We start from the raw sequence: 27,673 nt of genomic DNA on the forward strand, positions 1-27,673 counted from the left end.
CTCTCATTGCTCTGTCTCATCCCTTGAGCAGCAGAATCTGATCTTCCCACGCTGCTTTGAGAGATACGGCTCTGTCCAGGGCTCAGGGCCGCCCGCTTGCTAAGGTCTGCTGTGCAAACATCATGGGGCATTTTGTGTGTATGTGTGTGCCTGGGGAAGTCAATATTTGTGCTAGCTATTTAGCCATGGTGTGCATCTTCGCTCAGGTTAAGATCCGGACCAGCCCTGAGTGCCAAGCGGAGGTGATGGTACGTGTTTACACTGCGGCTTCTGGGCCTGGGAATAGCCTTTCTCGCACGCCCTGACCTGGCCACTCTTGGCACCTGAGCATTGGGAATTCTTTGGCACACAGGATGCTGGGATCTGTCTTTGTAAAATAAGTTCAGAGGGAAAGGGGACAAGCTGGAGAGACATGCTCAAAAGGCAGCTCTGGCTTGCTGCACATTAGTGCCAGAGGTCACAGGTTCTGGACGAGCTGGCAATCTGCAGTCCTGCTAATGTCAGCTGCCCAACATTCTCAACACTGGCGAACACCAAGTTACCACTCTGCATCCATAGTCACATGACTAGGTGCTGGGCCATAGCAAAACTGCTTTTATAGCAGCAAAATATAAAGTTTTAAGCTGCACATAAATGTAAGATGTAGGTTAGGCTGCGCCTAAGAAACAGCAGACTATGGGACTAACCTGAAAGCTTTGCTTGGCAAATATCTCACCAATAGAGTTCTTGAGAAATATAAGAAAATGTTGGAGAATTTAACTCTCTAGCGTCTACTAAACACTGAAATGTCAGTTTTAGGTGGATTGGTCCTTTCAATTCTACGCCAAGTGAAATATATGTTTTAGATTAATTGAACTTGTAACTAACATTTTGTAGGTTGAATATTAAAATATCTATTTATCGTTTAGTCACTGTTGTCAAAACTTTTTGATGCTCCAATAGGCCTACCACAATCAAAATATTATGATGATTTTATGTAGCTGACTTATTCTATGGAGCTCTGTTAAGGTGGAATGTCTCCAAAACTATCATGTACCATTCTACATATCAGCAAAATACTGGGCAATGTTCTTCCTGTATATAAAACCATTAGCTTTGACTAAGGAGCTTACACTTTATTGTCTCAAACACTCAGATATCATAATAATCATTATTACTTATAACATATACACGGATCAACCATAACATTACGACCACCCGCCTAATATTGAGTAGGTCTCCCTTCTGCCCACAAAACAGCCATGACCCGTCAAGGCATGGACTCCGTGGTTTAAACCCTCGGAGGTTTGCTATGGCATCTGTTAACAAGCCCTCAGTAGCAGATCTTTTTAGTCCTATAAGATGTAAGGTGGAGTCTCCATGGATCGGACTTGTTTTTCCAGCATATCCCACAGGTGCTTGATTGGATTGAGATCTGGAGAATCGGGAGGCCAAGTCAACGCGTCAAACTCATTGTTGTGTTTCTCAAACCATTCAGTGCAGTGTAGCAGGGCACATTATCCTGCTGAAAGAGACCACTGCAATCAGGGAATACCATTTCTATGAAGGGGTGTACTTGGTCAGCAACAATGTTTAGGTAGGTGATACGTGCCAAAGTAACATCCACATGAATGGCAGGACCCGAAGTTTCCCAGCAGAACATTACCCAAAGTATCACACCACCTCCGACACCTTCCTTTTTCCCATAGTGCATCCTGGTGCCATCTCTTCCCAAGGTAAGCGACACACACTCACCCGGCCATCCACATGGTGATTCCTCAGACCAGGCCACCTTCTTCCATTAGTCCATGGTCCAATTCTGATGCCCATGTTCCCATTGTAGGCGCTTTTGGTGGTGGACATGGGTCAGCGTGGGCACCCTGACCAGTCTGCAGCTATGCAGCCCTATACGCAACAAACTGGTGCACTGTGTGTTCAGACACCTTTCTATTACTGAATCGCACTACATGGGCAAGCCTTTACTTGTCGCGTGCATCAGTAAGCATTAGCTGCCCATGATGCTGTCACTGGTTCGCCAGTTTTCCTTTCTTTGACCACTTTTGGTAGGTCCTGACCACTGTAGACGGAGAACATTCCACAAGAGCTGCAGTTTTCTTGTTGCTCTGACCCAATCGTCTGGCCATCACAATTTGACCCTTATCAAATCTTTACTCTTGCCCATTTTTTTTCTGCTTCCAACACATTAACCTCAGGGACACAATGTTCACTTGCTGCCTAATATATACCACCCACTTTCAGGTACCACTGTAACAAGATAATCAATGTATTCACTTCACCTCTTAGTGGTCATAAATCATGGCTGCATTATTATAACAACTTAGAGGGCTTGTTCACACCATGTCTGGACCAGATCTGGGTGCGTTTCTGCAAACATGGTGCAGTTGGGTTTTGACGTGTTAATGGTGCATTCCAGTGCTTTTAAAATTTAGTTTTAGCTTAAAATGGGCTTTCAGGTGCAGTGAAGTGCATTTGCATGCGTTTTGATACGTTTACCTGGATTTTGGAGCGTTCCACACCAGATAAAATTAATGCATGGAGTATTTTTTCCCCCAAACCAGAATGGACTGCATTGGTGTGAACAGAGCCCAGAAATACCATAGGAATACATTGGGGTGCATTTTAGGTGCAGAATTCTGGTCTGGACATGGTGTGAACAAGCCCAGGAAGGAGATTCAAGTCTTACAAATACCCATTCCATACTGGTTGCCCTTATTTTATATATTAATATGGCACTCGCTCTATGACACCAGGAGAAACACAGTTCTGGTACAGTGGCGTGAATGGCATGCAACTTACTTATCCTGAATAGAAAAGTCCTGCAGAATATCTGCTAAATCTCGAGGAAGCTTCTCTTTGGGTAATCCGAACTTCAGAGCCCAGCGTCCAGCTGTCTGCCTGTCACAATAGCGGAATAACAGAGCAATGCATTGCTCCTGGAGCCAGCCATTATCTGCAACTATGCTCTGCAAAATAAAAGGTAGTTTCTTGTCAAACATGAATACACTGCAGTTAAAGTAAAACTCCAGGAAACACTTCCCTATGTTTTGGGTGGAGTGGGGAGGGATTACAACACTATCAGGTTCAATAGAGAGTGGCTACATTTGTTCCCCATGGTCCCTCTGTGTGTAGTAAAGTAGCCACCACTGCTCCAAGGTTGCTCCCGTGATGGACTACAATCTCCATACAAATTAGTAAACTAAATGCGAGATTGTAGTCCATGACGGGAGTGAGCTAGGCATGGTGGATACTTTACAACACACAGGGACCACGGGGAACAAAAGTAGCCACCCTGCAGAAGGAAGGACAGTGTCAGCAGCAATTCAGAGATGATTTGAGGATCTACAGCCCAATGATACACAAATAAGATACATTTTTGTTAATAGTTAATAGACATGTGCACCAGCAAAAAATTTGTTTAGTTTAGTTTCATTTTGACTCGGATGTTAGTTATTTAGTTTTTCGGATTCGGGCATGCAATTGAATTCGTTGCGGGATTCGGACGAAATTCGTTAGCGGTAGTCTTTTTTCGGATTCGGGTCCGCAATTGAATTCGGGCGAAATTCGTTAGCGGTAGTCCGGTCGAAATTTCGTTTATTGGACGAAATTCGTTAGCAGCAAAGTGACAGAAAAAAAAATGTTTTTTTTTTTACAGTCTGCAGAAGATGGAAAAAAAAAAAGTGTGAGGTTCCCCCCCAATTCATACCAGACCCTTTAGGTCTGGTAGGAATGTTAGGAAGGACCCTCCCCCAAGTTAAAACAAAAAAAAAAGTGCGTGGGGTTCCCCCCAAATTCCCTACCAGACCCTTTAGGTCTGGTAGGAATTTTAAGGGGGAACCCCAGCCCCAAAAAATGGGGGGGGGAAAGTGGGGTTCCCCCTAACAGACCCTTGATCCGAGCACTGGCCCGGCAGGGCAGGAAAGGGGGGGCGATCGAGCGGACCCCCCTCCCTGCGCCTTACCAGGCCACGTGCTCTCGGCATTGGGAGGGTGTCCCCGTGCCGATGGGGACAAGGGCCTCTTCCTCACAACCCTGACCTGGTGGTTGTGGGGGTCTGTGGGAAAGGGGGCTTATTTGCATTGGGGTACCCCTTTAAATAAGGGGGCACGCAGATGCCGCCCTCCCCCCTTGTGAATGAGTAAGGGGTACTTGCACCCCTACCCATTCACTAATGGGTTACATCAAATAGTAAAAAGTCCAGACTTTTAGATAAAATCCTTTAATTGAAAAAAAAACCCCAAAAAGACTCAATTTTTTACTATTCCTTTAATTTAAAAAAAAAAAATGGCTCCATCGATGTAATCCAGCGTCAATCATGATGCACGACCCCCGCCGAAATAAAAAAAGGCCCGCCACAAAATGACATTCAGCCCGAATGTCAACAGATGGGCAGAACGAGACGTGGCGTCACGGCTTGCTCCACCCATTTGACACTCTCAGCTGTCAAATGATACATAGCAATGCTAACGAATTTCGTCCAATAAACGAAATTGACCGGACTACCGTGAACGAATTTCGGGAAATCGGGAATTCGGATTCGTTATAGCTGTAATTCATAATTCGGATGCATCCGAATTTCGATTCGTTTGTATTCGTTTTAGTTGTAATTCGGAATTCGGATGCATCCAAATCTCAGAATTTCCGAAAATTCGTCCGCACATGTCTAATAGTTAATGTACTTTAATACATTTTTCAGATTAAACTCCTGAGTTTAGTGTCACTTTAAAATAAAATAATATTGATATAACAGCTAAAGTCTGAATATGATTAGCAGCTTTGGGGTAATACAGACGATATTCACTGGAGACGCAATGATGAACAAGCCTATTTCCCACTAATTTAACAGCTGTCAGGCTTTCTGACATGTCTGTTCCCTCTAAAGCTGATGGACCACTGTCCGGGAATGCCTGAACTAAAGGCCCTGTGTCAGATGTTAGAACAAAACAGACACAACCCCAATGACCTCTGTGCGTTCTCACAGCCTGACACTGATAAGATGTTTACCTCACAGATGGGGGGTGAAAGAATTACCTGGACATGATCACTCCAGTTCTCCTCGGTCATTGTTTTCTGGAAAGTAAAATTGGAAATTCTTAGAAACCATGTTTGTGTTAGTAAGCCATAAGGTTGTACATTCAATATTGGAATATTGTAAAAAGCAAATAGTGATCCATAGAGATCACAGGCTCTGGTAAGGATCTTAAAACAAGACCACCATTGCTTTGGCCGTCTTACTGCCATTTAATTTTCTGAATCTTCAGAAGACAGCCTTGTTGGGTACCATTGAAATCACCAGAGCAAATGAAGCAAGTGGCAACATTCTGACAACTTATTATATAGAATGGAGCTGATCTGCAGGTCCACGTATCCAACAACACTGTATCAATGGGAAAATCCAAAAAAAGTAGTATTTTTGTTAAAGATAGGTCTTGAGGGCTGTGGAAGTCCATGGCTTCCAACATGTCTTAGATGCTCCAACAGCAATATCTCACCACCATAATTCTTGGCTCTGTCCCTGTCCACCTGGGTGTGTGTTTCAGCTCTCCAACAAGGAGAGTGGGAACCCCTCATACACAGAAGTGTGCAGACAGCACAAAGATCTCAATAGATCCCACAACAAGTGAAAGGAAAGGTGCTTTAATTCTTAAGTGAACTGGACTTTTTCTATTTGATTACCTTACCTGGTAAAATTACAACTTTCACTTAAGTTGTTTCACCAGTCAAAGCTTTTTTTTTTTTTGTTTCTAGCTTTGTATAACACCAAATAAGATCTTGTTTTTTAGGTTTTTATTGGTGTATGTGTGTCCATTTAGGAGATTTGCCCTCACTGTCTAACCCCAGACACAAAACAGTAATTAGAAATCTCCCCAAAATTAGGCAAACTTCATCTTTGACAGATGTCACTGAATCAGATATGCCCATTGGAAACATTTCCCCTAATAGTGACAATGGTCACCAGGATGTATAGAGAGGTTGGGTCTCTTTAAAAGTGATATTGGACCCTCATTTCCACAGGAGAGCCATTTGTACTTTTGTAGCTTTTTTTTTTTTCATACTTCCCATTTTATTAAATTTTTCAAGGGTGTATTGCGGCCCCCTCCCCTCCTGTTTACAGGTGTCTCCTTTGCCTAGCAGGTTGCAAAGGAAACACCCGTGCTGTGTGCATCCATTGACGCACACAGCACTCAATAAGCCATGCCCCATTTCTCTGCCTCCTCCTTCCTCTCAGTACCTTGACAGGCAGGTGTAGCAGCCTATTGCTGCTCTGCCGTCAGTGTCCTCGGGATCCCTTCTCTCAACCCGTAACTTCAAGGACATATCAGATATCGTCTCAGAGCTGGTGGCGGTGGACATGGAGTATAGGTAAGTGTTTGCGAGTGGGGGGCAAGGAAAGGTAGTGGGAAATTTTTTAGCATAATGCAGAGAATGCATTAACCACTTGCTGACCAGGTGTTTAGACCCCCTTCCTGTCCAGGCCATTTTTCAGTGTTCAGCGCTGCGGTACTTTGACTGACGTTTATTCCGTCATGCAACGCTGTACTGAAATGAATTTTATACAATTTTTTGGGGACAGATAGAGCTTTCTTTTGGTGGTATTTAATCACCACTATGGGTTTTATTTTTTACTATAATTAGGAAAAATTACTGAAAATGTTGAAAAAAAAAGTTTGTTTTTTTACATTATGTTAGGAAACTATTATTATTACCCAATTTTTTGGTAAAATATAAAAGTCGGGGTCACATCGGGTAAATAGACACCAAACATGTCAAGCTTAAAAATTGCGCGTACCCGCAAAAAACTACCATACCCAAAATTGACCGTGGGCATAGGCAACGCTTTAAAAGCTTTTACTGCTCATCAGTTTAGTGTTATCAGTGATTAATGGCCCTACAATTATTGCTCTCACTGCGACGTTCTCGGCGATATGTAACATGTGCGGCTGAATGGGCGCAATCGTCGTTTTCGCAGGTATGCGCACCTGACGCGTGTATGTATGGGTGGGGACTTAAAAAAAGAATTTAAAAAAACAAAAACATTTTTTAATGTGTAGCTTTAAAAAAAATTTGTGGAAACTTTAATTATTTTTTTTCCACTTAACTTTATTGCTATCACAGAGGGGGCTAAAAAACCACCCTATGTGATAGCAAAAGATGCGACAGGTCCTCTTTATGGAGACATCAGGGGTCTCCAAGACCCCTAATGTCACCTAGGACCCCCCTAAAGAAGCCGATGAAGCAGAGATCTGCTTCATCAGCTTCTCTCCAGCGTCTGAAGCTGGAGAGTGACACGAGAATGCGGAAGTGATGTAACATACATCACTTCGGCATTCTGACACTGGAGAGGGGACCGGAGGGAGATCGTGTACCGACCTCCCTCTGATCCCTTCTCAGAGAGGCACTATGCTGGTCCCGGGCTCACACCGGGCACAGCGGAGCCCGGGACCAGCATGACAGTGGGAGGGGGGGGGCCACAGAGGGAGGGGGGGGACACGGGCCGGCAGCTTATACAAGCGATCCGAGTGGGCGGGGCTAACAGGCCGTATATACACACGGCCTGTTACATCCAGGAAGCTCCCGGCCGGCTGTTTTTAGGCTGAATAGCCTTTAGTACTACTTTAAGGGAGACACAAAAAGCAATAAAAACCCTGTATCACTCCACTGCAAACTGCCCCAAAAAAAAGGTTATTGCTGAAGTTTAACTTTAAGGATTCCAAAGTAATTCACAAATCATAAATCCATGAATGGCTGAAACCTACCTCCACAAATCTCTTATGCATGAGGTATTTAAGGGTGCCCATATGACGCTGGTTTATTATATTCGAACAGATAGCTGAAAAAAAAAAAGTCTGTTTAGCTTCCATCAAAGAAAAGGACATAAACATACTGTGCAAACAAAAAAAGAATTGAAAAGGGCTTTCTAAAGCACTCACATGGGTTCTTATTGTAGCGTTTACCCATAAGTAATTCTTTACTTTTAAATGATTTCTGGTTTAGGATTAAATATCACAGATATGTAAGCTTTGCATCTAGAGGCTGTATGTCTGACAGTGCAGCCAGCTTCTTTGCTAAACAACTGCTCCCATAATCCACCTAGGATACCTATTATTTTCAGTAAAATGTTGGGTCAAGAGAGCTCAGTGCACTGACAGAAGAGCAGTAAAGGAGAGATAACGGTGCTGTATTACAAAGGAAGTATTGCACGCATGTGAAATGAGACAATATGGCTTCCTTCACATCCATATGTAAATAAATGCAAGCCTCACCCCAAATATTTGGGGCAGTGGATCAAATCACCTACTTGCCCCTTCTACAAGACTATAAAGCTTTACCTTCTTCCAGCAGAAATCCCCACATCAAAGTAAACCTGTCACAAACCTTGCCAATTCTAATTCATGTGATGAACAATATTTAATCAGAGGTTACCTTGAATTAAAACCGCACGTGAAAGCGATCAGTTAATACAGAAATATAGTAAGCTGATGTTACGTACCAATCCTGATTTTTACAGAAACAGTTGAAATCTACCTTGTCCCACCAGACTCCTTATTAACCTTGACTTGTGATGCCTCAATGACCAATAAGGACGCAGGAGGGGGGTGAGATCAAGCTCGACTTTCACTGGAAAAGTGGATATATAATTCAGCTGTCCATATCTCCAGTTCCAATGAACATTTCAACATGCAATTTACGATTAAAAACCCACTGGATTTCTCACATTTCTACTGAAGTTCCCTCTGCCAAGTGGGCTGACATATAAAACAGACTTGGGTCCTATCTCGGACGATATTTGGGAGGAGGTACTGTATTAGTATTTCTTTCCCCCTTGCCTGAACTGACTCACAGGATAGGATTTTGATCTGACTCCCATTTTGGGAGATGTCGTCAGCCCCAGGATAACCTTAAACATCACTTGTGGCGCTGTCCCAAGTTGAAAAGGTACTGGGAAGGGGTTGTATCTACCCTGAATGATCTATATGGTATTGATCCAGCAGCAGTGACTGCAGTACAATTGATATCCATGAACCCACCCACGGTGCAGGAATGGAGAGCTGAGCTTAGTAAATCCATTTCCTTTGAAAAACACAATGTGTAAATTTAAATCCATGTGGTCCTGATGGTTGGAAGTGACGTGTCCCTTTTCTACCATAATGTTTGGAAAGTGTACAATGATTTTGACTAGCTGTATACATTTTTTCACATTATTTAGTGCCATCCAACAAAGCGAAGATCAGTAGAAGTGTAAGATACTGTATTTTGCCAGGTTTCTAACCTGTCCTGCATGACAGAGTGTGTGTGTGTTTTGCTTGGAAAATTAAAATAAAATCTGATAAAAAAAAGGTAGACCCTTTTTTTGGTTGTTCTACATTTTGGTGGGTGGGACGATTAATGTCCTGAGACACAATGGTCATTGTTTGTGTCCATATTAACATTTTGAGAATTTCCACTTTGTTTAAACTGTTTAAGCATTATTTAGCTTGTGCGTGCGCTGTAAACTTAAATAATTTGTTACCAAAAAAAAAACATGATCAGAGGTTGCTTTAAAAAAGATAGTCAGTTTGCCTATACAGACCTAGTGTCTATATGACCAATGTGACTCTACATGCAGGCGCAGGTGTATTCGGCAGGCAGAGCAGTGCTGTTTATACAAGTAACATCATGAGTACGAGGTGACATCATGAGTATGAGGAGTTCACAGGGAAACATGGACAAGTTACCAGCATGTCAGAAGTCACAGATGTGTGAAGGGTTTATGGCATGCATGGTGGTAGTTACACAAGTTACAAATATGGGAAAGTATAGCTATGTAATATTTCTGTTAATGTTTATGAATTTGTGATGTGAAGCATGCGATGAACAGAATAATATACACAAAGGAATTTATCACCTGTCAGATAGTAACAGAAATGCTGCATTACCACTTATTCCCCATGTGCAGTGAAAACTTGCATCAGTTTTGGACATAATACCACATGTGTGGTTGAGTTAGGCATTACAGTTGAACAATACCAGAGAATAAAAAAAACTTTACCCGTGCAGTGGGCCCCCCTTCACACTGTAAGGGTTAACTGCCCATTATCCCTGGGGGATGAGGGATGGGATGAATAAGTCAGTCGGTGCTCTGCACCACTGTCTGACATCCTGGGTTATGGGCGGGCCCTCAGCGACATCATGTACAATGCAGGACCACTGGTTCTTCATTGTATGGGATGATATCAGAGAGCTGCAACTGGTCAGGTAATGAAGAGAAGAGGCTTGGGAACGCTAGTCTTTCAGTGTGGAGGAAGTCTGCAGGGGAACTATTAGATAAGTATATCACCTTAATCATCATCCACTAGGGAAAACGAGCAGTTAACCTTTGCAGTGCAGATGGGGACCTACCGTGCAGATAAAATAGGAATGCTGTAGTCACCGTAAAAAATACAGAGTGTGACAGAGCTGTGCCTTTTCATTGTGTAATAAGATGAAAAGGGCACCCAGGACTCTCAGCCAGAGGGGCTGAGGGGTTTCAGGAGTCAAGTATTTATGCAGGAAAAGAACTGTCTTTGCAATTCTTTACAATTTTTTTGGATTCTGCACGGGATCCTGGAACCTGGAGATTTGTAAAGACTTGAGAGGGATGCAATCTCCATTCCTGGGTCCATAATGACCTGCACTATGGTAAGTGTAATGGGCTCCACCTGGGAGTCACGCGTGCAGCCAGGTGGCGTGTGTGCTGGAGGCACACGGGAGGCAGACAAGGAGGCTGTGAGCCAGTGACACACGAGGGATATGGTAAGAGTCACACGAGAGGTGTGGAATGCCGCTGAGAGCTGCTAAAACTGTACAAAGCACTGCTGTGGACTGCAGCTCTGTGGGGAAGTACCCCAACAGTCCTGAGACTGGGACACTGTGATTGTGTGTGACAACCTGGAGTTGGTGAGACACTGTAAAAAGTTATTTGGCTGAAAGACAAGCAGACTTTATGTTTTGTACACTGGTTGTCAGCCTTTGAGAAATAAAAGACTGTCCTTTTTTGATGTCAATCAGATTTGAGAGTGGTCACTAAGTGCTCACCATATGTGCTAAACAAGAAATCTTAAACCTTCAGGGTTACCCTGCCGCCTAAAAGGACGATTGGACACTGACAAAGAACAAATTAGCCTAGGATAACCCCCGCTTCCTATCAGCATTCCTCGGTTTTGTACCAAAGCTGCACCAAGAGCATAAACACAGGGTGGCGGGAGCTGTGCTCCCATTGAGTCTTCAGAGACAGGACGAGCGTTGAGGCAATGCCAGTGGCTCTGGTCCTGGAAAGCCTTCTGCAGCTAACTTTGACCAGAATGGAGTCTGAAAATCTCCCTATGTCACTTGCAGACTATCCCCACAATGTGCAACCCAGCAGGCTTGTATGTGGTACTCCAAAAGCCAAGCTGAGGATCCCACTGGAAAGCTGCATTGAAAGAGACAAAGCAGCCATGTAGAGAAGATGTAGCAAAAAGGAGGAGGTTGGTCTTTGACACGGTAGAGCTGCAGAAAAGATTTTTATCCTCCTAGGACACCATCAAAAACTGGGGCATGCTGGTAGTAGGAGGTTATCCTGGGCTGGCCTACAGTTTTTTAGTTTGCCAGTGTCCAAGGCTCCTGTAGCCGGACAATAAACCGAAGGTTTACTATTTTGTGTCCCTAAATTGACACATTAAAGGATAACTATGAGATGAGTGATTTCCACTCACCTCATAGTTCTAGCCGACCTGTGACAATGAGACTGTCACAGGTCGGCTCAGTAGATCGGGAGGTGAGACAGAAGTTCAGCTTTAATTATGTTAATTTAAAGGTGGCAAGACCAGGCGACAGAGTGGCAGACATATGCTTTATATCTTGGCATAAACTATGTTCAACGTTTTGCTACAACGATAAGGAGCTGAAATAACTTTACAGGAGAAAATGATGCTTCAGCCTCTCTTCAGCGCTTGTTACACAAACACAAACCTTGGTTGTTGATCACATGATTGCTGCTGGAGTCAAGGATTAGCCAGAGTGGCTTAGGCAGAGCTCTTGTGACCAGGTTTTCGATTATGGACATGCCAGAAGACACAAATACCCAGAATATTTTTATGCGAGATAAAACAAGGATGTGCCACTCTGATTGGCTTCTTTTGGTTGCTTTGTTTTGCATACTGCTTTTTGCCTTCTCAAAGATGAAAGTGCGCTAATGTACGTTAAAAAAATGGAGCGATTCAATAATGGCCACTGCCACCTCATTCAGGACACACACTTACCTGGCTCCAGCTTGTAGAGGTCAAGCAGCCGGAATGCCAACTTAGTGATAGTCTTTGGGTTAAGTTTGTCTGTTTTCACAAGTGGAAGACCCTTGTATTCTCTGCAGGGTGATTATGAAAGATTACCTTATGAAATATGAATGTCAAGCATATTCATCAACAGATCATTGAGGACAGAATGCATTCCTTCAAAAGCCACAAAATGATTTTTAAGTCTAGTGTAATTATCTAAACTGTTTCTTAATAGTGAGTTGATACACACCAGGTGAAAGCTTAAATCAGACTTTCGGTTGTTTAGCATGCTCTGTAAAGCTGAGGGTGTTGCAACATTCAGATCTTAGCGCTGCATGTTTTAGGCACAGATAGGCTCCTGACAGAACATGAGGTAAGTATGTAGAACATGTGTTAACTGGTGTTAGGTTTAGGAGTTCAGTGTTTCCTTGATCGTACAGGACATAGGCTGATTTAGGACTGGGAACCTGTACTGTACCCCAAGAAAAGGAGTTTACAGGTAAGTAAAAAATCCTATAATAAATGTTTAGAATTAGGGCCACAGGAAATACCCTCAGTGTTAAAGGAGAACTATGAGGTGAGTGATTTTCACTGAACCTCATAGTTCGAGCCGACGTGCGACAATTAAACTGTCACACGTCGGCTCAATACATCGGGAAGTGAGCGAACACATACCGTCGCTCGCTCACTTTTCAATCCTGTCCCTGCAGAGAGCCATGACTGTCACTCACGGCTCCCTGCAGGGATTCTCCCCCTCCCCTGTCCGAACCTCCAGCGCTGAATGGCGGAACGGACGGGGAAGGGGCAGGTGCAGCTGGCTCTGCCACTAGATAGGCAGAGCCAGCTGTCAATCACGCAGCTGGGTGGATCTCGACAGTAATGTCGGGATCCGTCCCGGCTGTGGCGGTCTCAGTATACCGCTAGTTTTAACTTGCGATATACTGAGCTTTGGGTCGGGGGAGGATGCTAGTTTGTGTCCTCCCGTGACCCTTCAGAGAACTATGGGGAAAAATACTTACCCAATGGTTCACGTTTAAGGACCTTGAAGGGCTGGCGGGTGTTGACGCTAAGGGGTTGATCTTAAAAAAAAATCATAACTAAGGCTCCAATTGGGGTCTTAGTCATTCTAACAGCTTACAAAACACTCGCTGTGTATTTATATTAGTGGGCTGGCAGGTTGCCAAGCTCTGTTGTAATAGTAAGTAATAGGAGAAGAGCTAAGATTTCTGTACTTCTGTTGTGAAACCTGAAGAATTTCTCCACAATGCCTATAGCTACAGAGGTAAATTAGCTTTTTTTATATTGTGTTACTGCATTTTTACAATGTCTAAATACCTTACTGTGCTTAGTGTAGAAACAGGTTCACTTTAAAGGCCTTTTTAAGGGGTTACGTGAAAAAGTGTGTTAAAGTCAATATCCACATTTGCAGCCAAATTGGTAGAACACCTTCTTTATATTGTTACATACTCCAATTCATATGCCATACTAAAATAGTTTAACTTGTTGCATGCCTTTTAATTAGTTTTTTCTAAAAATAAAACTCCAAAACTGAAGCTTTCCTGTTCTATGTAATGTTAAGGAGGGGGCTGGGGAGTTGTGTTTACCATAACGAACCCCGTCTGTACTGTGCTGACAGATCTTTATTATCAATTGTAAACTAGCAGGGTTATTCACAAAGCTGCCAAAGGCAGCCGATTGAATAACCAAGCCGAAGTGAACAGAGCCGAACGAGGTTCGACTATTCACTTCGGCTCAGTACGGCTGATTTCAGCAGTACATTGGCTCTGTACGGCTGCCTACGGTCAGCCGAACATGACAAAGTGCAGAGGCACTTCGACTGACCCGATCCAACATCTGGATCATCTGAGCCGAAGCTCCGGCAGCTCACCCGCTGCCGTTCGCCACCTATTCTCATACGGGCGAAATGTCAGTGAGTGAATAGTCATGTGGCTTGGCTATTCTGCTCGGTACCTCCGTGGTACAGAGCCGAATAGCAAATAAAAAAAAACAAAAAAAAAACAATTGGGCGGAGCTAGCAGTGGGAGCTAGCTCCGCCCAACTGTTTCCTATCGGCCAGCACCTGCTAGAGTCTTCTAGCAGGTGCCGGCCAATGAATAACAATAACTTGTTATTGTTTAATGACAGATCAACGTCCCCAGGATATTTGGGGACACTAATCTGTCATTACAACTGGGCGGAGCGAGCCGTGAGATCACGGTTGGCTCCGCCCAGCTGTCATTTGCAAAGCATACCCCCTCGGCTCGGCTGAGCCGCTGTACGGGCTATTGTGAATAGCCCGTACAGCAGCCCTTCGGTTCGACTGAACCGAAGGGCTCCGCCGGCCGAAGGATCAGCCGAAGCTACGGCTGTATCCTTCGGCTCAATAGTGAATAACCCCCCAGTGCATGCTGTCTGCCCTAACAAAGGGTTAAACATCTCAAGGCTTTGGTGATGCATTCTATGTGAATGCACTTTTAAACCAATCTGTCCACAAATCTGTCCCTAAGGTTATTCTGAACAACACAAGGTGTCTGTAGAGTCCTATGTTTAATCCTGCTTCTATAAAACGAAGAAGGGTAAGAAATATCCTTTTAGATTATTTTCAGGTATGCTGTGTGAATAGGAACACAGAACAAACTAGAAGTTGGGGCTTCTCAAATTTGGTTGCAAACTTAAAGGTAGAAGAGAGATAATGCTTGACCACGCAAAGGTACGATATTCACACAAAACTATCTCGACTTTGAAAGCCTTGTGTCGGAAGTAGGGGGAGTGAAGGGGGCATTGGCATGGGGTCTACTGACTACAGATCTAAAACAATATAGTGCATACCTGCTGAGTTTCCTGGGGTTAAATCTGGATAAACTCCATCGATCCAACATCTGGAGCAATTTAGTCTGCAGCTCTGGGTACCCGGCCACATATGCCTCCACTAGATTAAACCTCTCCATTAGCAGCAAGGGGGTACACATCTGTAGAGGGAAGAGACCAGCGACTATTACAGGGCACAGCCCAACTATACATTAAACAATGGGATACATAAAAATGTTTCCTTATTGAGGAGATTGCCCCTCACTTCCTGTCTTGGTGACATGGCAGGAAGAGAAAGGTGCTCTCTCTAATCCCTATTCCAGTGGTGGCGAACCTATGGCACGCGTACCAGGGAGGGCACGCGAGGCCCTTTCTGCTGGCACGTGAGCCAAGGTTCAGGCACCACAACATTAAGGCAGCCGAGCTATCTAATGTCGGCAGGCGGGCGAGCAAGAGGAGAAGGGGGACGGAGCGGCAGGGGGTGGAGACAGAGGGAGATGGGGTGGAGATGAGAGGACGGGAGGAGACGGGGACTGAGCTGCATGAGACAGGGGGCGGAGACAGAGTGAGATCAAGGCTGAGATGAGAGGACGTGAAGAGACGGGGACGGAGCGGCATGAGACAGGGGGCGGAGACAGGGCGAGATGAGGCAAGACTGAGGCAAAGGCAGGGACCGCGATGGAGGAGGCGTCGCCAAGGGGCCAGTCAAGCGGCGAAGCTGAGACGATTGGGCGCCGAGGCAGCAGTGAAGGCTGGGCTTCCCGTGTAAGGTAGGAGCACTGTGCTGGCAGGGATCGAGCGCCCAAACTGCAATACTAAACTGCAGTTTGGGCACTCGGGTTCAAAAAGGTGCACCATCACTGCCCTATTCTTTACTTGTGTTCCACTTTAATATGTGTTTTGATCATGTGCTCGGCTGTTTCTGTTTATACTGTTTATAGGAAAAAAAAGTCAGTGTTTGTAAGACTATTTCAGGAAAAAGTTAACAACCAGGAAATTATTCATCGCTTCTCTATTCAATTTCATATGAAAACATGGGTTGATATACATCTGTGCACATTTTTGCGCACTTAGTGTACTTGATGGGAAACATCTGCGCAAACGAGCCTGTGGAAAACAAACAACGATGGTATCACTATATATGTCAATATATAAAGGATAAGTGAAGAAGATCGTGGTGGGGGGGCCGGGGTTCTGGAGATGAATAAGAGGATAGGTAGGTGACTCTTACATTCCTTCAAGTTAAAGGTCTGTCCGTCTCTGCCAGGTTACGGCAGATCATGGACATCTGGCCACAGATGAACATGCAGTACGACCCATCTGCCAAAATATAACGCTTGTACAAAAACTTTCCATAAGGGAAGTGAGAGGACATCCCCAGCATTGGTTATAAGTCTAGAAAAACTAAAACAACAAAGATTCTATCACAGAGACTGTCGGGGCCGAAATTTGTGCAGGCGTAATACAGTACCCTCAGACCTGCGATCATTTCCCACATCAACCATAGCCAGACAGATTAGGCAACATCCCCTATATCTATGGTCATCTAAAAGCCCAACCACAGCCACATTTTATGTTCTGGTTTTGAACAGAGTAGGAAAATGTTAGAATCTGTTTGGGTTTTTTTCCGCCCCTTTGGGAAGACATACATACTACTTGTCCTGGTGACATGGTGTGACAGAAACAGGAAGAGATGGAAAATCTCTGCAATGGGGAAAGAGCAACATAAACACTTTTATTTAGTAGCTGCCTGTGACATCCTGTCCCAGTAACACCCATACTCCCCAATCCTTGTCCTGGGGTCAGAGAGATTAAAGCTGAACTCCAGGTATTAATATTTATATATGCTTATATTAAACCAGCTTGGCCCAAGGTAAGTATATGCAGTCATGGCCAAAAATATTGGCACCCCTGCATTTCTGTCAGATAATGCACCACTTCGCACAGAAAATTGTTGCAATTACAAATGTTTAGGCATTGTCTTGTTTATTTCTTTTGCTTGTATTGGTATGACACAAAAAAGTGGAGAAGAAACGCCAAATCTGACACATTCCACCAAAACTCCAAAAATGGACTGGACAAAATTATTGGCACGCTCAATTAATATTTGGTAGCATATAACTGAAATCCATCGCTTCCTGTAACCATCAATGAGTTTCTTATACCTCTCTACAGGAATTTGGAGCACTCTTCTTTTGCCAACTGCTTCAGGTCTCTCAGATTGGAAGGATTCCTTTTCCCAACTGCTGTTTTGAGATCTCTCCACAGGAGCTCTATGGAATTCAGATCTGGACTCATTGCTGGCCAGTCCAGTTTTCTCCAGCGCTTTGTCTGAAACCATTTCTGGGTGCTTTTTGACCTATGCTTTGGATCATTGTCCTGCTGTAAGACCCATGACCTCCGACGGAGACCCAACTTTCTGACACTGGGTCCTTCATTGCACCTGAGGAATTGTTTGGTAGTCTTCAGATTTCATAATGCCATGCACACAGGCAAGACATCCAGTGCTTGAAGCAGCACAGCAACTCCAAAACATCCGTGAACCTCCACCATGTTTGATGTAGGGACTGTATTTTTTCTTTAAAGGCCTCATTCATTTTTCTGAAAACAGTAGAATGATGGGCTGCACCAAAAAGCTGTCATTTTATTTCCTCTGTCCACAGCACATTCTCCCAAAAGGATTTCAGCTTCCTCAGGTAAGTTGGCAAACCCCAATCTTAGCAGTGTGTGTTAGCAGTGGGGTCCTCCTGGGTCTCCTAACATAGCATCTCTTTTCATTCAAATGGCAACATATAGTGCAAACTGACACAGTTGTACCCTGTGCCTGAAGGTCAGCTAGAATAAGTCTGGAAGTTGATGGAGGGTCTTTATCCACCATTCAAACAATCCTTCATTGCAATCTTTGATCAATTGTTCTCTTTCGTCCACATCCAGGGAGATTAGCTACAGTGCCATGGTCTGTAAAATTCTTGACAATGTTGTGCACAGTGGACACAGGAACATTAAGATCTCTGGAGATGGACTTGTAAGCTTGAGACTGTCCATGCTTTTCCATAAAAACTTGGAATGCAATTATTTCCTGTATTTTGGAGAAGGTGCCAATCATTATGTCCAGTCCATTTTTGGAGTTATGTGTGGAATGTGTCAGATTTGGCTTTTTTTTCTCCACTTTTTGTGTCATACCAATACAAACTTAAGAAATAAACATGTGAATGCCTAAACATTTGTAATTGCAACAATTTTCTGTGAGAAGCGGTGCATTATGTGACAGAAATGCAGGGGTGCCAATATATTTGGCCATGACTGTATACTGTAGGTCAGCGGGGGGAAAAAAAGTGTGTGCAATATAGTGAAATGGAAAGTGTAAAATTATACAGCAATGAATGCAGAATGGCACCAGCTATAGAAGACTACAAAACCCAGCAATAGTTCATTATACAGCGCAATGCAGAATACCACCAGCTATAGAGGAGTACAACAAATCCCAGCAATAGTACATTATAGCTAGCGGTATTCTGCATTGCGCTGTATAATGTACTATTGATGGGTTTTGTAGTCCTCTATAGCTGGTGGTATTCTGCATTGTGCTGTATAATGTACAATTACTGGGTTTTGTAGTCCTCTATGGCTGGTGGTATTCGGCATTGCGCTGTATAATGTATTATTGCTGGGATTTGTTGTACTCCTCTATAGCTGGCGGTATTCTACATTGCGCTATATAATGTATTATTGCTGGGATTTGTAGTCCTATATACAGCGCAATGCAGAATACCACCAGCTATATAGGAATACAACACATCCTAGCAATACATTATACATACATTGTATAATGTATTGCTGGGATATGTATTCCCATGTACAATATACAGCACAATGTACCATCAGCTATAGAGGAATACAAATCCCAGCAATATATTATAGAGCACCATGTGTGGGAAAGTGCAGGCTTACCTGAGCAGTCTTACAGCAACTTGTTTCTGAGATGGGGCCTGTCTATCGGCGGCTGCCATCCCCCCACACCTGCTACTTCTTACTTCTTCTCCCCGCGTCCCTGTGCCGATCGTGAGGCGGGGAGGAGGTGCGGTGTGTGGAGCGTGGATGCGGGTGGGTGGGTCTGGCTGCGGCGAGCACGAGGTGGGGAGGAGGTGCAGCGTGTGTGGAGCCGTGAACAGGGCCAACTAATCGGAAGTCGATTAATCGATGATTGAAAACGTTGACAACTTTTTCAATAATCTGTTATAATCAATTTAGTCGATTAGTTGTTGCAGCCCTACTAGGCGTTTTCTGATTGGTCGAGTAATGATCTCTGATTGGACAAGGGGAACTTACATTGTGGCAAGTTGGACCAATATAAGTATATATAAATATATATACCTGGAACTTATAACTGGAGCTTTAAATGATAGAAGAACACTCCCCAATATGTTCCCAGACAGCAGCCAAAACCTAACCATTCCCCAATCTTTTCAAAACAAGAACAAACGTCTTGGCTGTAATTGGAATTTAAGTCATGCAATTACAGTCCCAAATATTACACAGGTCCTAACAAGAACCGCCTTTATCCACACACTTGTTCCAGGTCCAGATCTAGCTGCAGGTTCAGTTTGGTACCTAGAATGGCTGCCTGCAAAGAAAGTGAAAATTATTTTATATTTGTAACAATAACATTTTTTTTCTACTGCAAACATTCTATATAGCAAAGAAAACTATTTACATCAAGCGTCTAGTCTAATGTCTTACTCTGCCCGATTGCTAGCCCATTTGCCACTTAAACTGAGACCGACCATGTTTAGGGCTAATTTTATTATAGTTTTTTTTATTCGTTCATAGATTTATATCGTTTATATATATATATATATTACACACACACATACATACGTTATTTTTTTTTTCTTCTTTACTATACATATACCAGGAGTAAGCTGTGGTGCAACTACAGATCCCATCAGGCATTGCAAGACTGACAGCCACAGGCATGACTCCCAGAGGCAGAATGGGATTTCAGCACAGCAGGTGGACCAGAGCTTGACTACCACTGACATACGCAATCTTGGTTTTACAAATAACTACAGGGTGCAGCACAACAAACGATTTCCAGTGTATTAGGAGTTTCCTAAAACCTCCATCTCACACGTTTCATCAAAAATATTGATTTTTTTAAACTTTTTTTAAAGTAAATTTTTTTTATTGAAACGTATCAGATGAAAGTCTATTTATCCAGATTGGAGTTAATAGAGCGATATTTCATAGTGTGTTGAGCACTTGGTCCATGTGCATGTGATTGTAATTATAATGTATGTGTATGTATTTTAATACAGATTGTATAGGGCTTGCTGTGTTTTGTAGTCCTGTGAAAGATTTTTGTGTTATATGTAATTTTATATGTTTTTGATGCTTCCTAATCATAAATATATTATCTGTTGATATATGCGTGGATGCACATATATGTGTCGAGTGGTTTGTATATAGGTAGCTCACTAGGAGTGCTGCAACGATCATATTATTAGGTGATGAGAACCAGTAAGTTGTTGTATAGGCAGATCTCTTTATTTGGCTGCATTGATGGACAGTTAGTGACCTGTTTTACTGAAGTGCCGCTTGGTCACCTCCGTACCCCAGCCTCTCATTAGACAGTAAAGGAGCAGCAGCGCACTAAAGAAGCCATCTCTCTCCTCTTACCTTCTGTCAGCATGTTCTTTGACAACACTTATGCATGAAATAAAACCTGATTTGCCTAATTCCACCCTAAAGATTACAAATGCCTGATAACAAGCAAGATTCCGGAATATACACTGCAGTCATATTTCATTATTATATATATAACTATTTTAATGAATACCTGACTGCAAAAAAAGGTTTTTTTATACATTGTTAGGGGTTAGGTTTTGGGGTGAGAACCTGTGAGCATGTGAGAATACATTTACATGTAGGAATAGGTTAAGATTAGGAGGCAAGGACATTTGTGCACACTGGGTTTTTTTTTTACTCAATTTTAGTACTGAAAGCTCCACACTGAGTACCAGTGCCACAGAATTCCCTGTGCCAAAAACCAATATGCCTACATGTATACATTAACAGTATGAAGGAGTCAGAGCATGGCAACTTCAATCTGAGGCTTCTGCTACAGATTCCCTTTCACTCTTTAGGCTGAGCAGACTTTTGTTCCGTATTTCCAGAAGTGACACCCAGATATGGCGATTTACTCAAGTGACACCCACAGGTAACACGGGCCCTTCAAGAACAAATCGCAGCATACCGTGCTCGGTCTACACAGACAGAGGCCACCCTGAGACCTTAAATACATCACAGGCCATTCATTCACAGGACCCTTCGCTAATCCAAGCTGACAAGAGGCTGAATGCATTTGCTGCACTATCAGAAAGCAGTGAAGCATGCACGGACTGCCAGACTGGGCCTCTGTTTGTGTGACAATGGCTGTTCTCAGCGGGAGGGGCCTCCCTGTGACAAGAGGCACCTTTGTCCTCTCCTCTCTGCCTTTTGGAGTGCAGGAAAGTCTCATTCAGCCTGCCACAGTCACTCTTTGAAAAGGCTGAAGTGTAACATGAGACAGCCATGAAACACTAGCCAGCCTTCTGCCTAGCCCTTATTATTCTCAGGCACCGCCTGCTCCATTCAGGGGGTCTTCAGAGAATAGCTGCACACTACATGAGCCTCTGCTGTGCTCTGAATTCCACCATTGTCTGCTAATAATCACAAGAAAGGCGAAGCCAAGGGAAAAAAGAGGACATAGGCATCACTGAAGCCATCTTGAATATCCAGGGAGCCATTTTAGAGGATTTGCTAGATGTTTCTGTACAAATGTATACTTGGCCATATTAGGGCTTACAGTAAATTTAAATAAACTGCAGTACGTAGGCAGGCATCCATTACAAATCTAATTTTGTGCTCCAAGGCAGCCATTCTAGTGGAACCTTGTAGAAAGGTTATGAGCGGTGCATAAGAGATATATATATATATATATATATATATTAGACCTTGTAATTTTAGTGCAAGGTCCACTTTAAGCACCATTGTGCATGACTTGCAGGAACTCATAGTACATTGTTTTCAACAGGCAAGCCCAGGAAGGCACTTTTGGCACTTACCTCTTTATATTTTCCCATTTCGTGAAGGTGAGTGACAGGGCCCACCAGAAAAGAACGGTCAGCATCCTTCAGGTGATAAATGGAGATGAGGAGATCTAGCAGCTGCCCTTCGGTGGCCAGGTGGAAAATGCGGGTCTGCACCTTTTTTAACCTCAACCCAGACTGGAAAAGGAAAAGAGCGTATGGAACCATTAAGGGGTAACAGACAAGCATCTCAATACAGAATTGGATCGCACATACAGCAACTGTAATACAACATATACAGCGTCCTGCAGTTATTTTTAGGGTGCATATCAGCATTACTGGATGTTAATATTACTTGAGTAAAGAAAAGAGATCTCATTATTGCTATAAACTTAAAAAAATGCTGCTTCTGAGCTTATGTGACCTATAGTTAGGACAACTGTGGGGATTTTATATTATTAGAGCCTATGAGAAGTCTATTGTTTTTAGCTTGACAGATAAATTGACTTGACTTTAAATTTGCAGTAAGATTAGAGTATTAGCAAGGCACAACCCTTATGCAGTGTTAACAAATAAAAAGCAGAGCATGCATATGCAATAAAGATCAGTGCAACAAGAATTCTTATTGGCATTATGGATACTCAGCTTTGCTCCCTGCCCTATATTACTGGATAAGCTAGTAGGTCTGTAAGTCATGCGTTTTTTGTTTTACAGGTCTACATTCACTTCTCACCAGCTGACATTCAGGATGTTCCAACAACCATTTCTGAGTTTCATTAGCAATTAAATTAGCCAGAGCATTCCCTTTTCCTTTTGAGATGTTACAACTTTCCAACAAGTCCAGGAGGGCGGTGTATGGGTCAGCTACAGTATCCATGAAATCTTTCACATTCTTTCGTGCCTGTCAGAGTGGAGATAAACTGCTTAGAATCATATACACACATAATATAACAAAATAAAGTAAAGCTCAGAACAAATATACAGGCATCATCCTTTCGTTTATTTCAATCTAATTGGAGCAGTTACCTGAAGTCTGTCTTTATACAGAGTTGCCACATGTAAGCTGAAAGTTTAGATCAGCAGTTAGCAAAGTGACTCTGTAAGCTGACGGGTTAGAGAGGGAGCTTTTAAAAGAAAGCTGTCGAGGTATAAATATGTGAATTGCCATTGGTGAATTGTTTTAAAAGGTGCAGACTCTGGGACATTGTTTCATTTTTTTATTATTGGTATTTATATAGCGCCGACAATTTACGCAGTGCTTTACACAGTGCACAGTCACATCATACATACATACAAGGACCAATTTAGACTGGAGCCAATTAACCTACCTGCGGACTCTGGGATAAACATTTAGGCCTTGTTCACACCAAATGCAGAGCAGATCCGCTCAGGTTTCTGCACACGCAGTGCAGTGGGTTGTGCCGCGTTTTTGATGCGTTCCGGGCCGTTTTTGGTTTAAAAAAAATAAAAAATGTTTTGTTTAACATGGGCTTTCAGTGCGTTCCATGCATTTGCATGCGTTTTTAATGCGTTTGCAGATCCAGAGCAGGTAAAATAGGGCTTGCTGCAGTTTTTTTACCTGCTCTGGAACTGCACGCTGCAATGTGAATTGGAGCTAAAAATACCATTGGAATACATTGGACGCAGTTTTGATCCGGTCTGCAACTGCTCTGCACCTGCTCCGCGCTTGGTGTGAACAAGGCCTAAAGACCAGCTCCAGCCAAATTTTGTTGGAGCAGAAAAGGGTTAAGTACCCATTATATGAGACATGTGTTCCTACTGTCTTGTACATTGTAATCTTTTTCATAGTCACTGTCTCTTAATACGTATGTACCATGTGACGCCATGTGACGCCTAAATGTTTTTTGTTTCCTTCTTGTTAAAATTAATTAAAATTTACTGAAACGAATAAAAGGGCTAGAATAAAATCCTGCCCGTGTAACCAAAGAGATTCCCCATCTTTTTCTGTTCTGGGAACAAAAAATGGGGACACATCAACAAAATCCCAAAACGTTCCCCACTGACTACCCAAAATGACAACTCTGCCCCTCTATCTCCAAGCGCTAAGCTGGCATTGTAGCTATAAAGTAATTTCCTTTTTTGCACCATTTTCTTAAATGGCTGTGAAGTTGCAGCCTGAATGCAGAGACCCTTTAGTGGCCACTCTGATTTCCTACAGTCCCCGCAGCCACTAAATAACGTTGAGTTCTGGCCTGACCCCTGCTGTACGAACGTCACGGTTACTATGGAGTGGAACGGACCTTTGCTTTAAAATGGACCTTTACCACCTGTGACTAAAAATCACATCAGCATACCGCTCTGCATGCTGATATGAAATCATCTTACATTCATTAGCTAAACAAAATTAGTTTTATTTCACTTACAATTTCTTTTTTTACACTTCATGGTCCACTTTGGCACACATGATGTAATCGTGCCCAACCGTTGCATTCTGGGAAGATTACATCAGCAGATAATTGCTGGGAAATCTCACGTGATCTCAGGGAAAGGCATTTCCTCCCCTGAGATGATGTGCATGGTCACATGTGCCAGAGTTCCAGGAAGTAAGGGAGATCTAGTAACCTGCCCTTAGTTAAAATGGCCACTGTGAGAAGATTAGGGAAGAAAAGAAAAATAAGGTATGCAAAAAACAAAAACCTAACAATTATCTAGAAGTATGTGTTTTTAGAATTGTCATTAATAAACATTTGTAAAGGTGTCTTTGTTGTTTTTGAAGATATGGGTAAAGTTCCTCTTTAAGTGTTTGATCATACTTAATACTTAGAGATACAATGACCTACCTGTTCTGCATCCTTCAGGGCCAAGGCACTGTGTAGAGTGGATAAAATCTGAGAATAATCAGGCTCTGAAATAAAGTAGAAAATCATGTGAGAAAGGTATACAGAAAGGTAACTGGATTTATTATTTTATATGTAACAGGTAGACACCAGGGTCTAGCCATCAAACGAACATAGAGACCAGAAGGATGAGGGCGGAGACAAGTGAATGGAGAGAAGACAGTAGAGAGTGAAAGCAAGAAGACCAACAATTAAAGTGGGCCTGTCATTCACAATGTTTTCCCCTGACTTTGTTAGCATTTCTCTCTCCATAATGGTGAATTCATTGGATTCTATTAAAACCAGCCAGCAGTCTGTGTTAGGAATATCAGATTTTGAAACTGGGACTGATGAGAATGATGGTTGTCCATAGAGGTAATTTTTAGAGTTAGTAAGTGTTCAAGGGGTGGCTATGGTTTAAATTTAGGGGATTGGTTAATATTAGGGCCCAGTCACATCTTCAAGTTCTGGTGTTTTGCATTATTCTATTGAAGCAGAATGCACACAAAAAAATGTATAAGCAACATTTTTGTTGTGAAGCAGCGCAGTGTAAGGGCTTGTTCACACCAAATGCGGACCAGATCTGCATGAGTTTTTGCACACGCAGTGCAGTATGTTTTGCCGCGTTTTTGCCACGTTTCAGGCCGTTTGCATGTGTTTATGCGTTTGCATGCGTTCCAGAGTGAACTAGAGCCCAAAATACCAGTGGACTACATTGAACGCAGTTTTGATCCGTTCTGTAACTGCTCTGCTCCTGGAACGCGCTTGGTGTGAACTAGCCCTAACACTTAGCATTGAGTTACTGTGTGTTGCAGTGTGCTGCACCGTAGGGAAGTTGTGGAGGTGCATTAAGGTTCCATTCAAAATGAATAGTGCAGCAACGCATTTAACCTGCATTATCGAAATGCAATGGAGAGACTGGACCTTTGGGTTAAAGCAGGGCTTTCCAAGAAACCAGGTAGCTAATGATCTTTCAAAAATTACAGCCGGAGCCTAACTTTTAAGGATTTCTCATGCTGTTGTCAACTGAGCTGGCTTCTGAATCTATCCTGCTGGCTCCTGCATTGGACAGACTGGCTCCTGCATTTCATATTAATTTGTCCACCCCGGGTTAAAAGGTATAGGAAAGAGGATACTGGAACACCCAGAATTCCCAGGTGCACAGGGACAGATTCGGGAATTATGGTAGGGGATATTGTGCTGTGGGAATATCTAAAATTCATAGGAAGTCAAGGGCTGACTCAGCTTAGTATGAAAATGACAGCCCTGTATGAGAGACAGGTTCAGCATAGATCCTTGTTGAGGTTACAGGATGGAAAGAAACAAAATGTCAGAGAAAAGGGAGAGGGCAGTACGAGAGGTGAGAGAGCAGGAGACACAGGAAGTGGGACAGAAGAGTCACAGACAGGAGTTATGAAGAATTACAGAACAGACTTAAACCCACAGGCCACGGGGTCAGTAAACATATCTGAACTGTGACTGATCATACACATACATTAGTACTGATAAATGATCAATCTGTGGGCTCTGGGTTACACTCCAGACTCTGTCTACTGTAAACAGATGGACGCAGAAAGGATGTTCCCTGACTGACCCCATAATATCCCCTGATCTATATATAAAAAATGAACATGTGAAGAGTGTCTACATCCTGACATCTAAGTCTTTAAGAAACGTCCAGTTTATGGGGCCATTTGCAAACCAGAAAAAAAGCGAAAGGACAAGATATGTTTCTCATGTTCAGATTGTCAGAGCTACATTTAAATCATACAAAGCAATACCATACACATCTCTAGCTGGATGCAAAACATTTTATAATGTCATCTATGCCTACTGCAGTCAGGGAATTCTGCTGGGAATAAGCAAGAGTCCACTAAAATATTATTAAGTCAATTTGTGTCTCATAAAAAAAATCCTAAATCCCCCTAAGTCCTGTGGTGACAATTCTCTGATAAAAGTACTCCTGAAGATAAGTATTAGGAATTACTGTGCTGGCATAAACCCTTTTTCAGAAAACCCCCAGGAACCGAATATATAATAGGCACTTTCAGATATTAAAGACCTTGTAAAAGTCCCAGCATATACTGCCCTGTTATAACATCAGCATTGTAATAAGGAATACATACTAGACTTGTTTTGGATAATGCAAAAAAAGCTTACTTGAAAAAAATCTAGGGATGCACTGATACTGACGCTAGTATCGATATCGGTGCCGATACCGAGTATTTGGCAGAGTACTCGTACTCGCCCAAATGCTCCGATGCCTAGCCTGATACTTCCTGTATCAGGAAGCCGGACAGCGCGTCATTACACGCTGCCCAGTTTACCGATTGGCCGGGAAGCGGCTCCATGCTCTCTCCTCACTTGTGAGGAGAGAGCATGGAGCCGTCTTCCCAGCCAATCAGGAAGCCGGGTGCCATGTAATGACGCAGCGCCCGGCATTCTGATTGGCCGGAAAGCAGGCTTCATGCTCCCTTGTCATCTCATGACTAAGGATGGGCTCGGGCGTGTTCGCAGCTCCACGTGCCAAGCCCGCCAGGAAGCTGACAGCACACAGCGCCAATCACAGGCACTGAGACATTTCCCGATCTCTGCAGCTGCGGACTGGGAAAATGTCTCAGTACCTTGATTGGCGCTGCGCACTGTCAGCTTCCTGGCGGGCTCGGCACGTGGAGCTGCGAACACGCCC

General features: G+C 43.2%; 1 protein-coding gene across 1 annotated transcript in view; it reads right to left on the reverse strand.

Annotated features, from left to right (window-relative positions):
- Positions 1–27,673, reverse strand: part of EXD3 (exonuclease 3'-5' domain containing 3) — a 170,295-nt gene that overhangs the window by 140,229 nt on the left and 2,393 nt on the right. The window contains exons 2-10 of the mRNA XM_018556748.1: positions 24,949–25,013; positions 22,881–23,048; positions 22,184–22,345; positions 19,648–19,701; positions 15,099–15,238; positions 12,258–12,358; positions 7,755–7,828; positions 5,029–5,067; positions 2,797–2,963 (exon numbers count right to left, since the gene is read on the reverse strand). Coding sequence (XP_018412250.1) covers positions 2,797–2,963; positions 5,029–5,067; positions 7,755–7,828; positions 12,258–12,358; positions 15,099–15,238; positions 19,648–19,701; positions 22,184–22,345; positions 22,881–23,048; positions 24,949–25,013 — 970 coding nt within the window. The remainder of the gene's footprint in view (positions 1–2,796; positions 2,964–5,028; positions 5,068–7,754; positions 7,829–12,257; positions 12,359–15,098; positions 15,239–19,647; positions 19,702–22,183; positions 22,346–22,880; positions 23,049–24,948; positions 25,014–27,673) is intronic.

Source organism: Nanorana parkeri, unplaced genomic scaffold, assembly GCF_000935625.1.
Source record: "Nanorana parkeri isolate BGI_ZX_2015 unplaced genomic scaffold, ASM93562v1 scaffold251, whole genome shotgun sequence".
NCBI lineage: Eukaryota > Metazoa > Chordata > Amphibia > Anura > Dicroglossidae > Nanorana > Nanorana parkeri.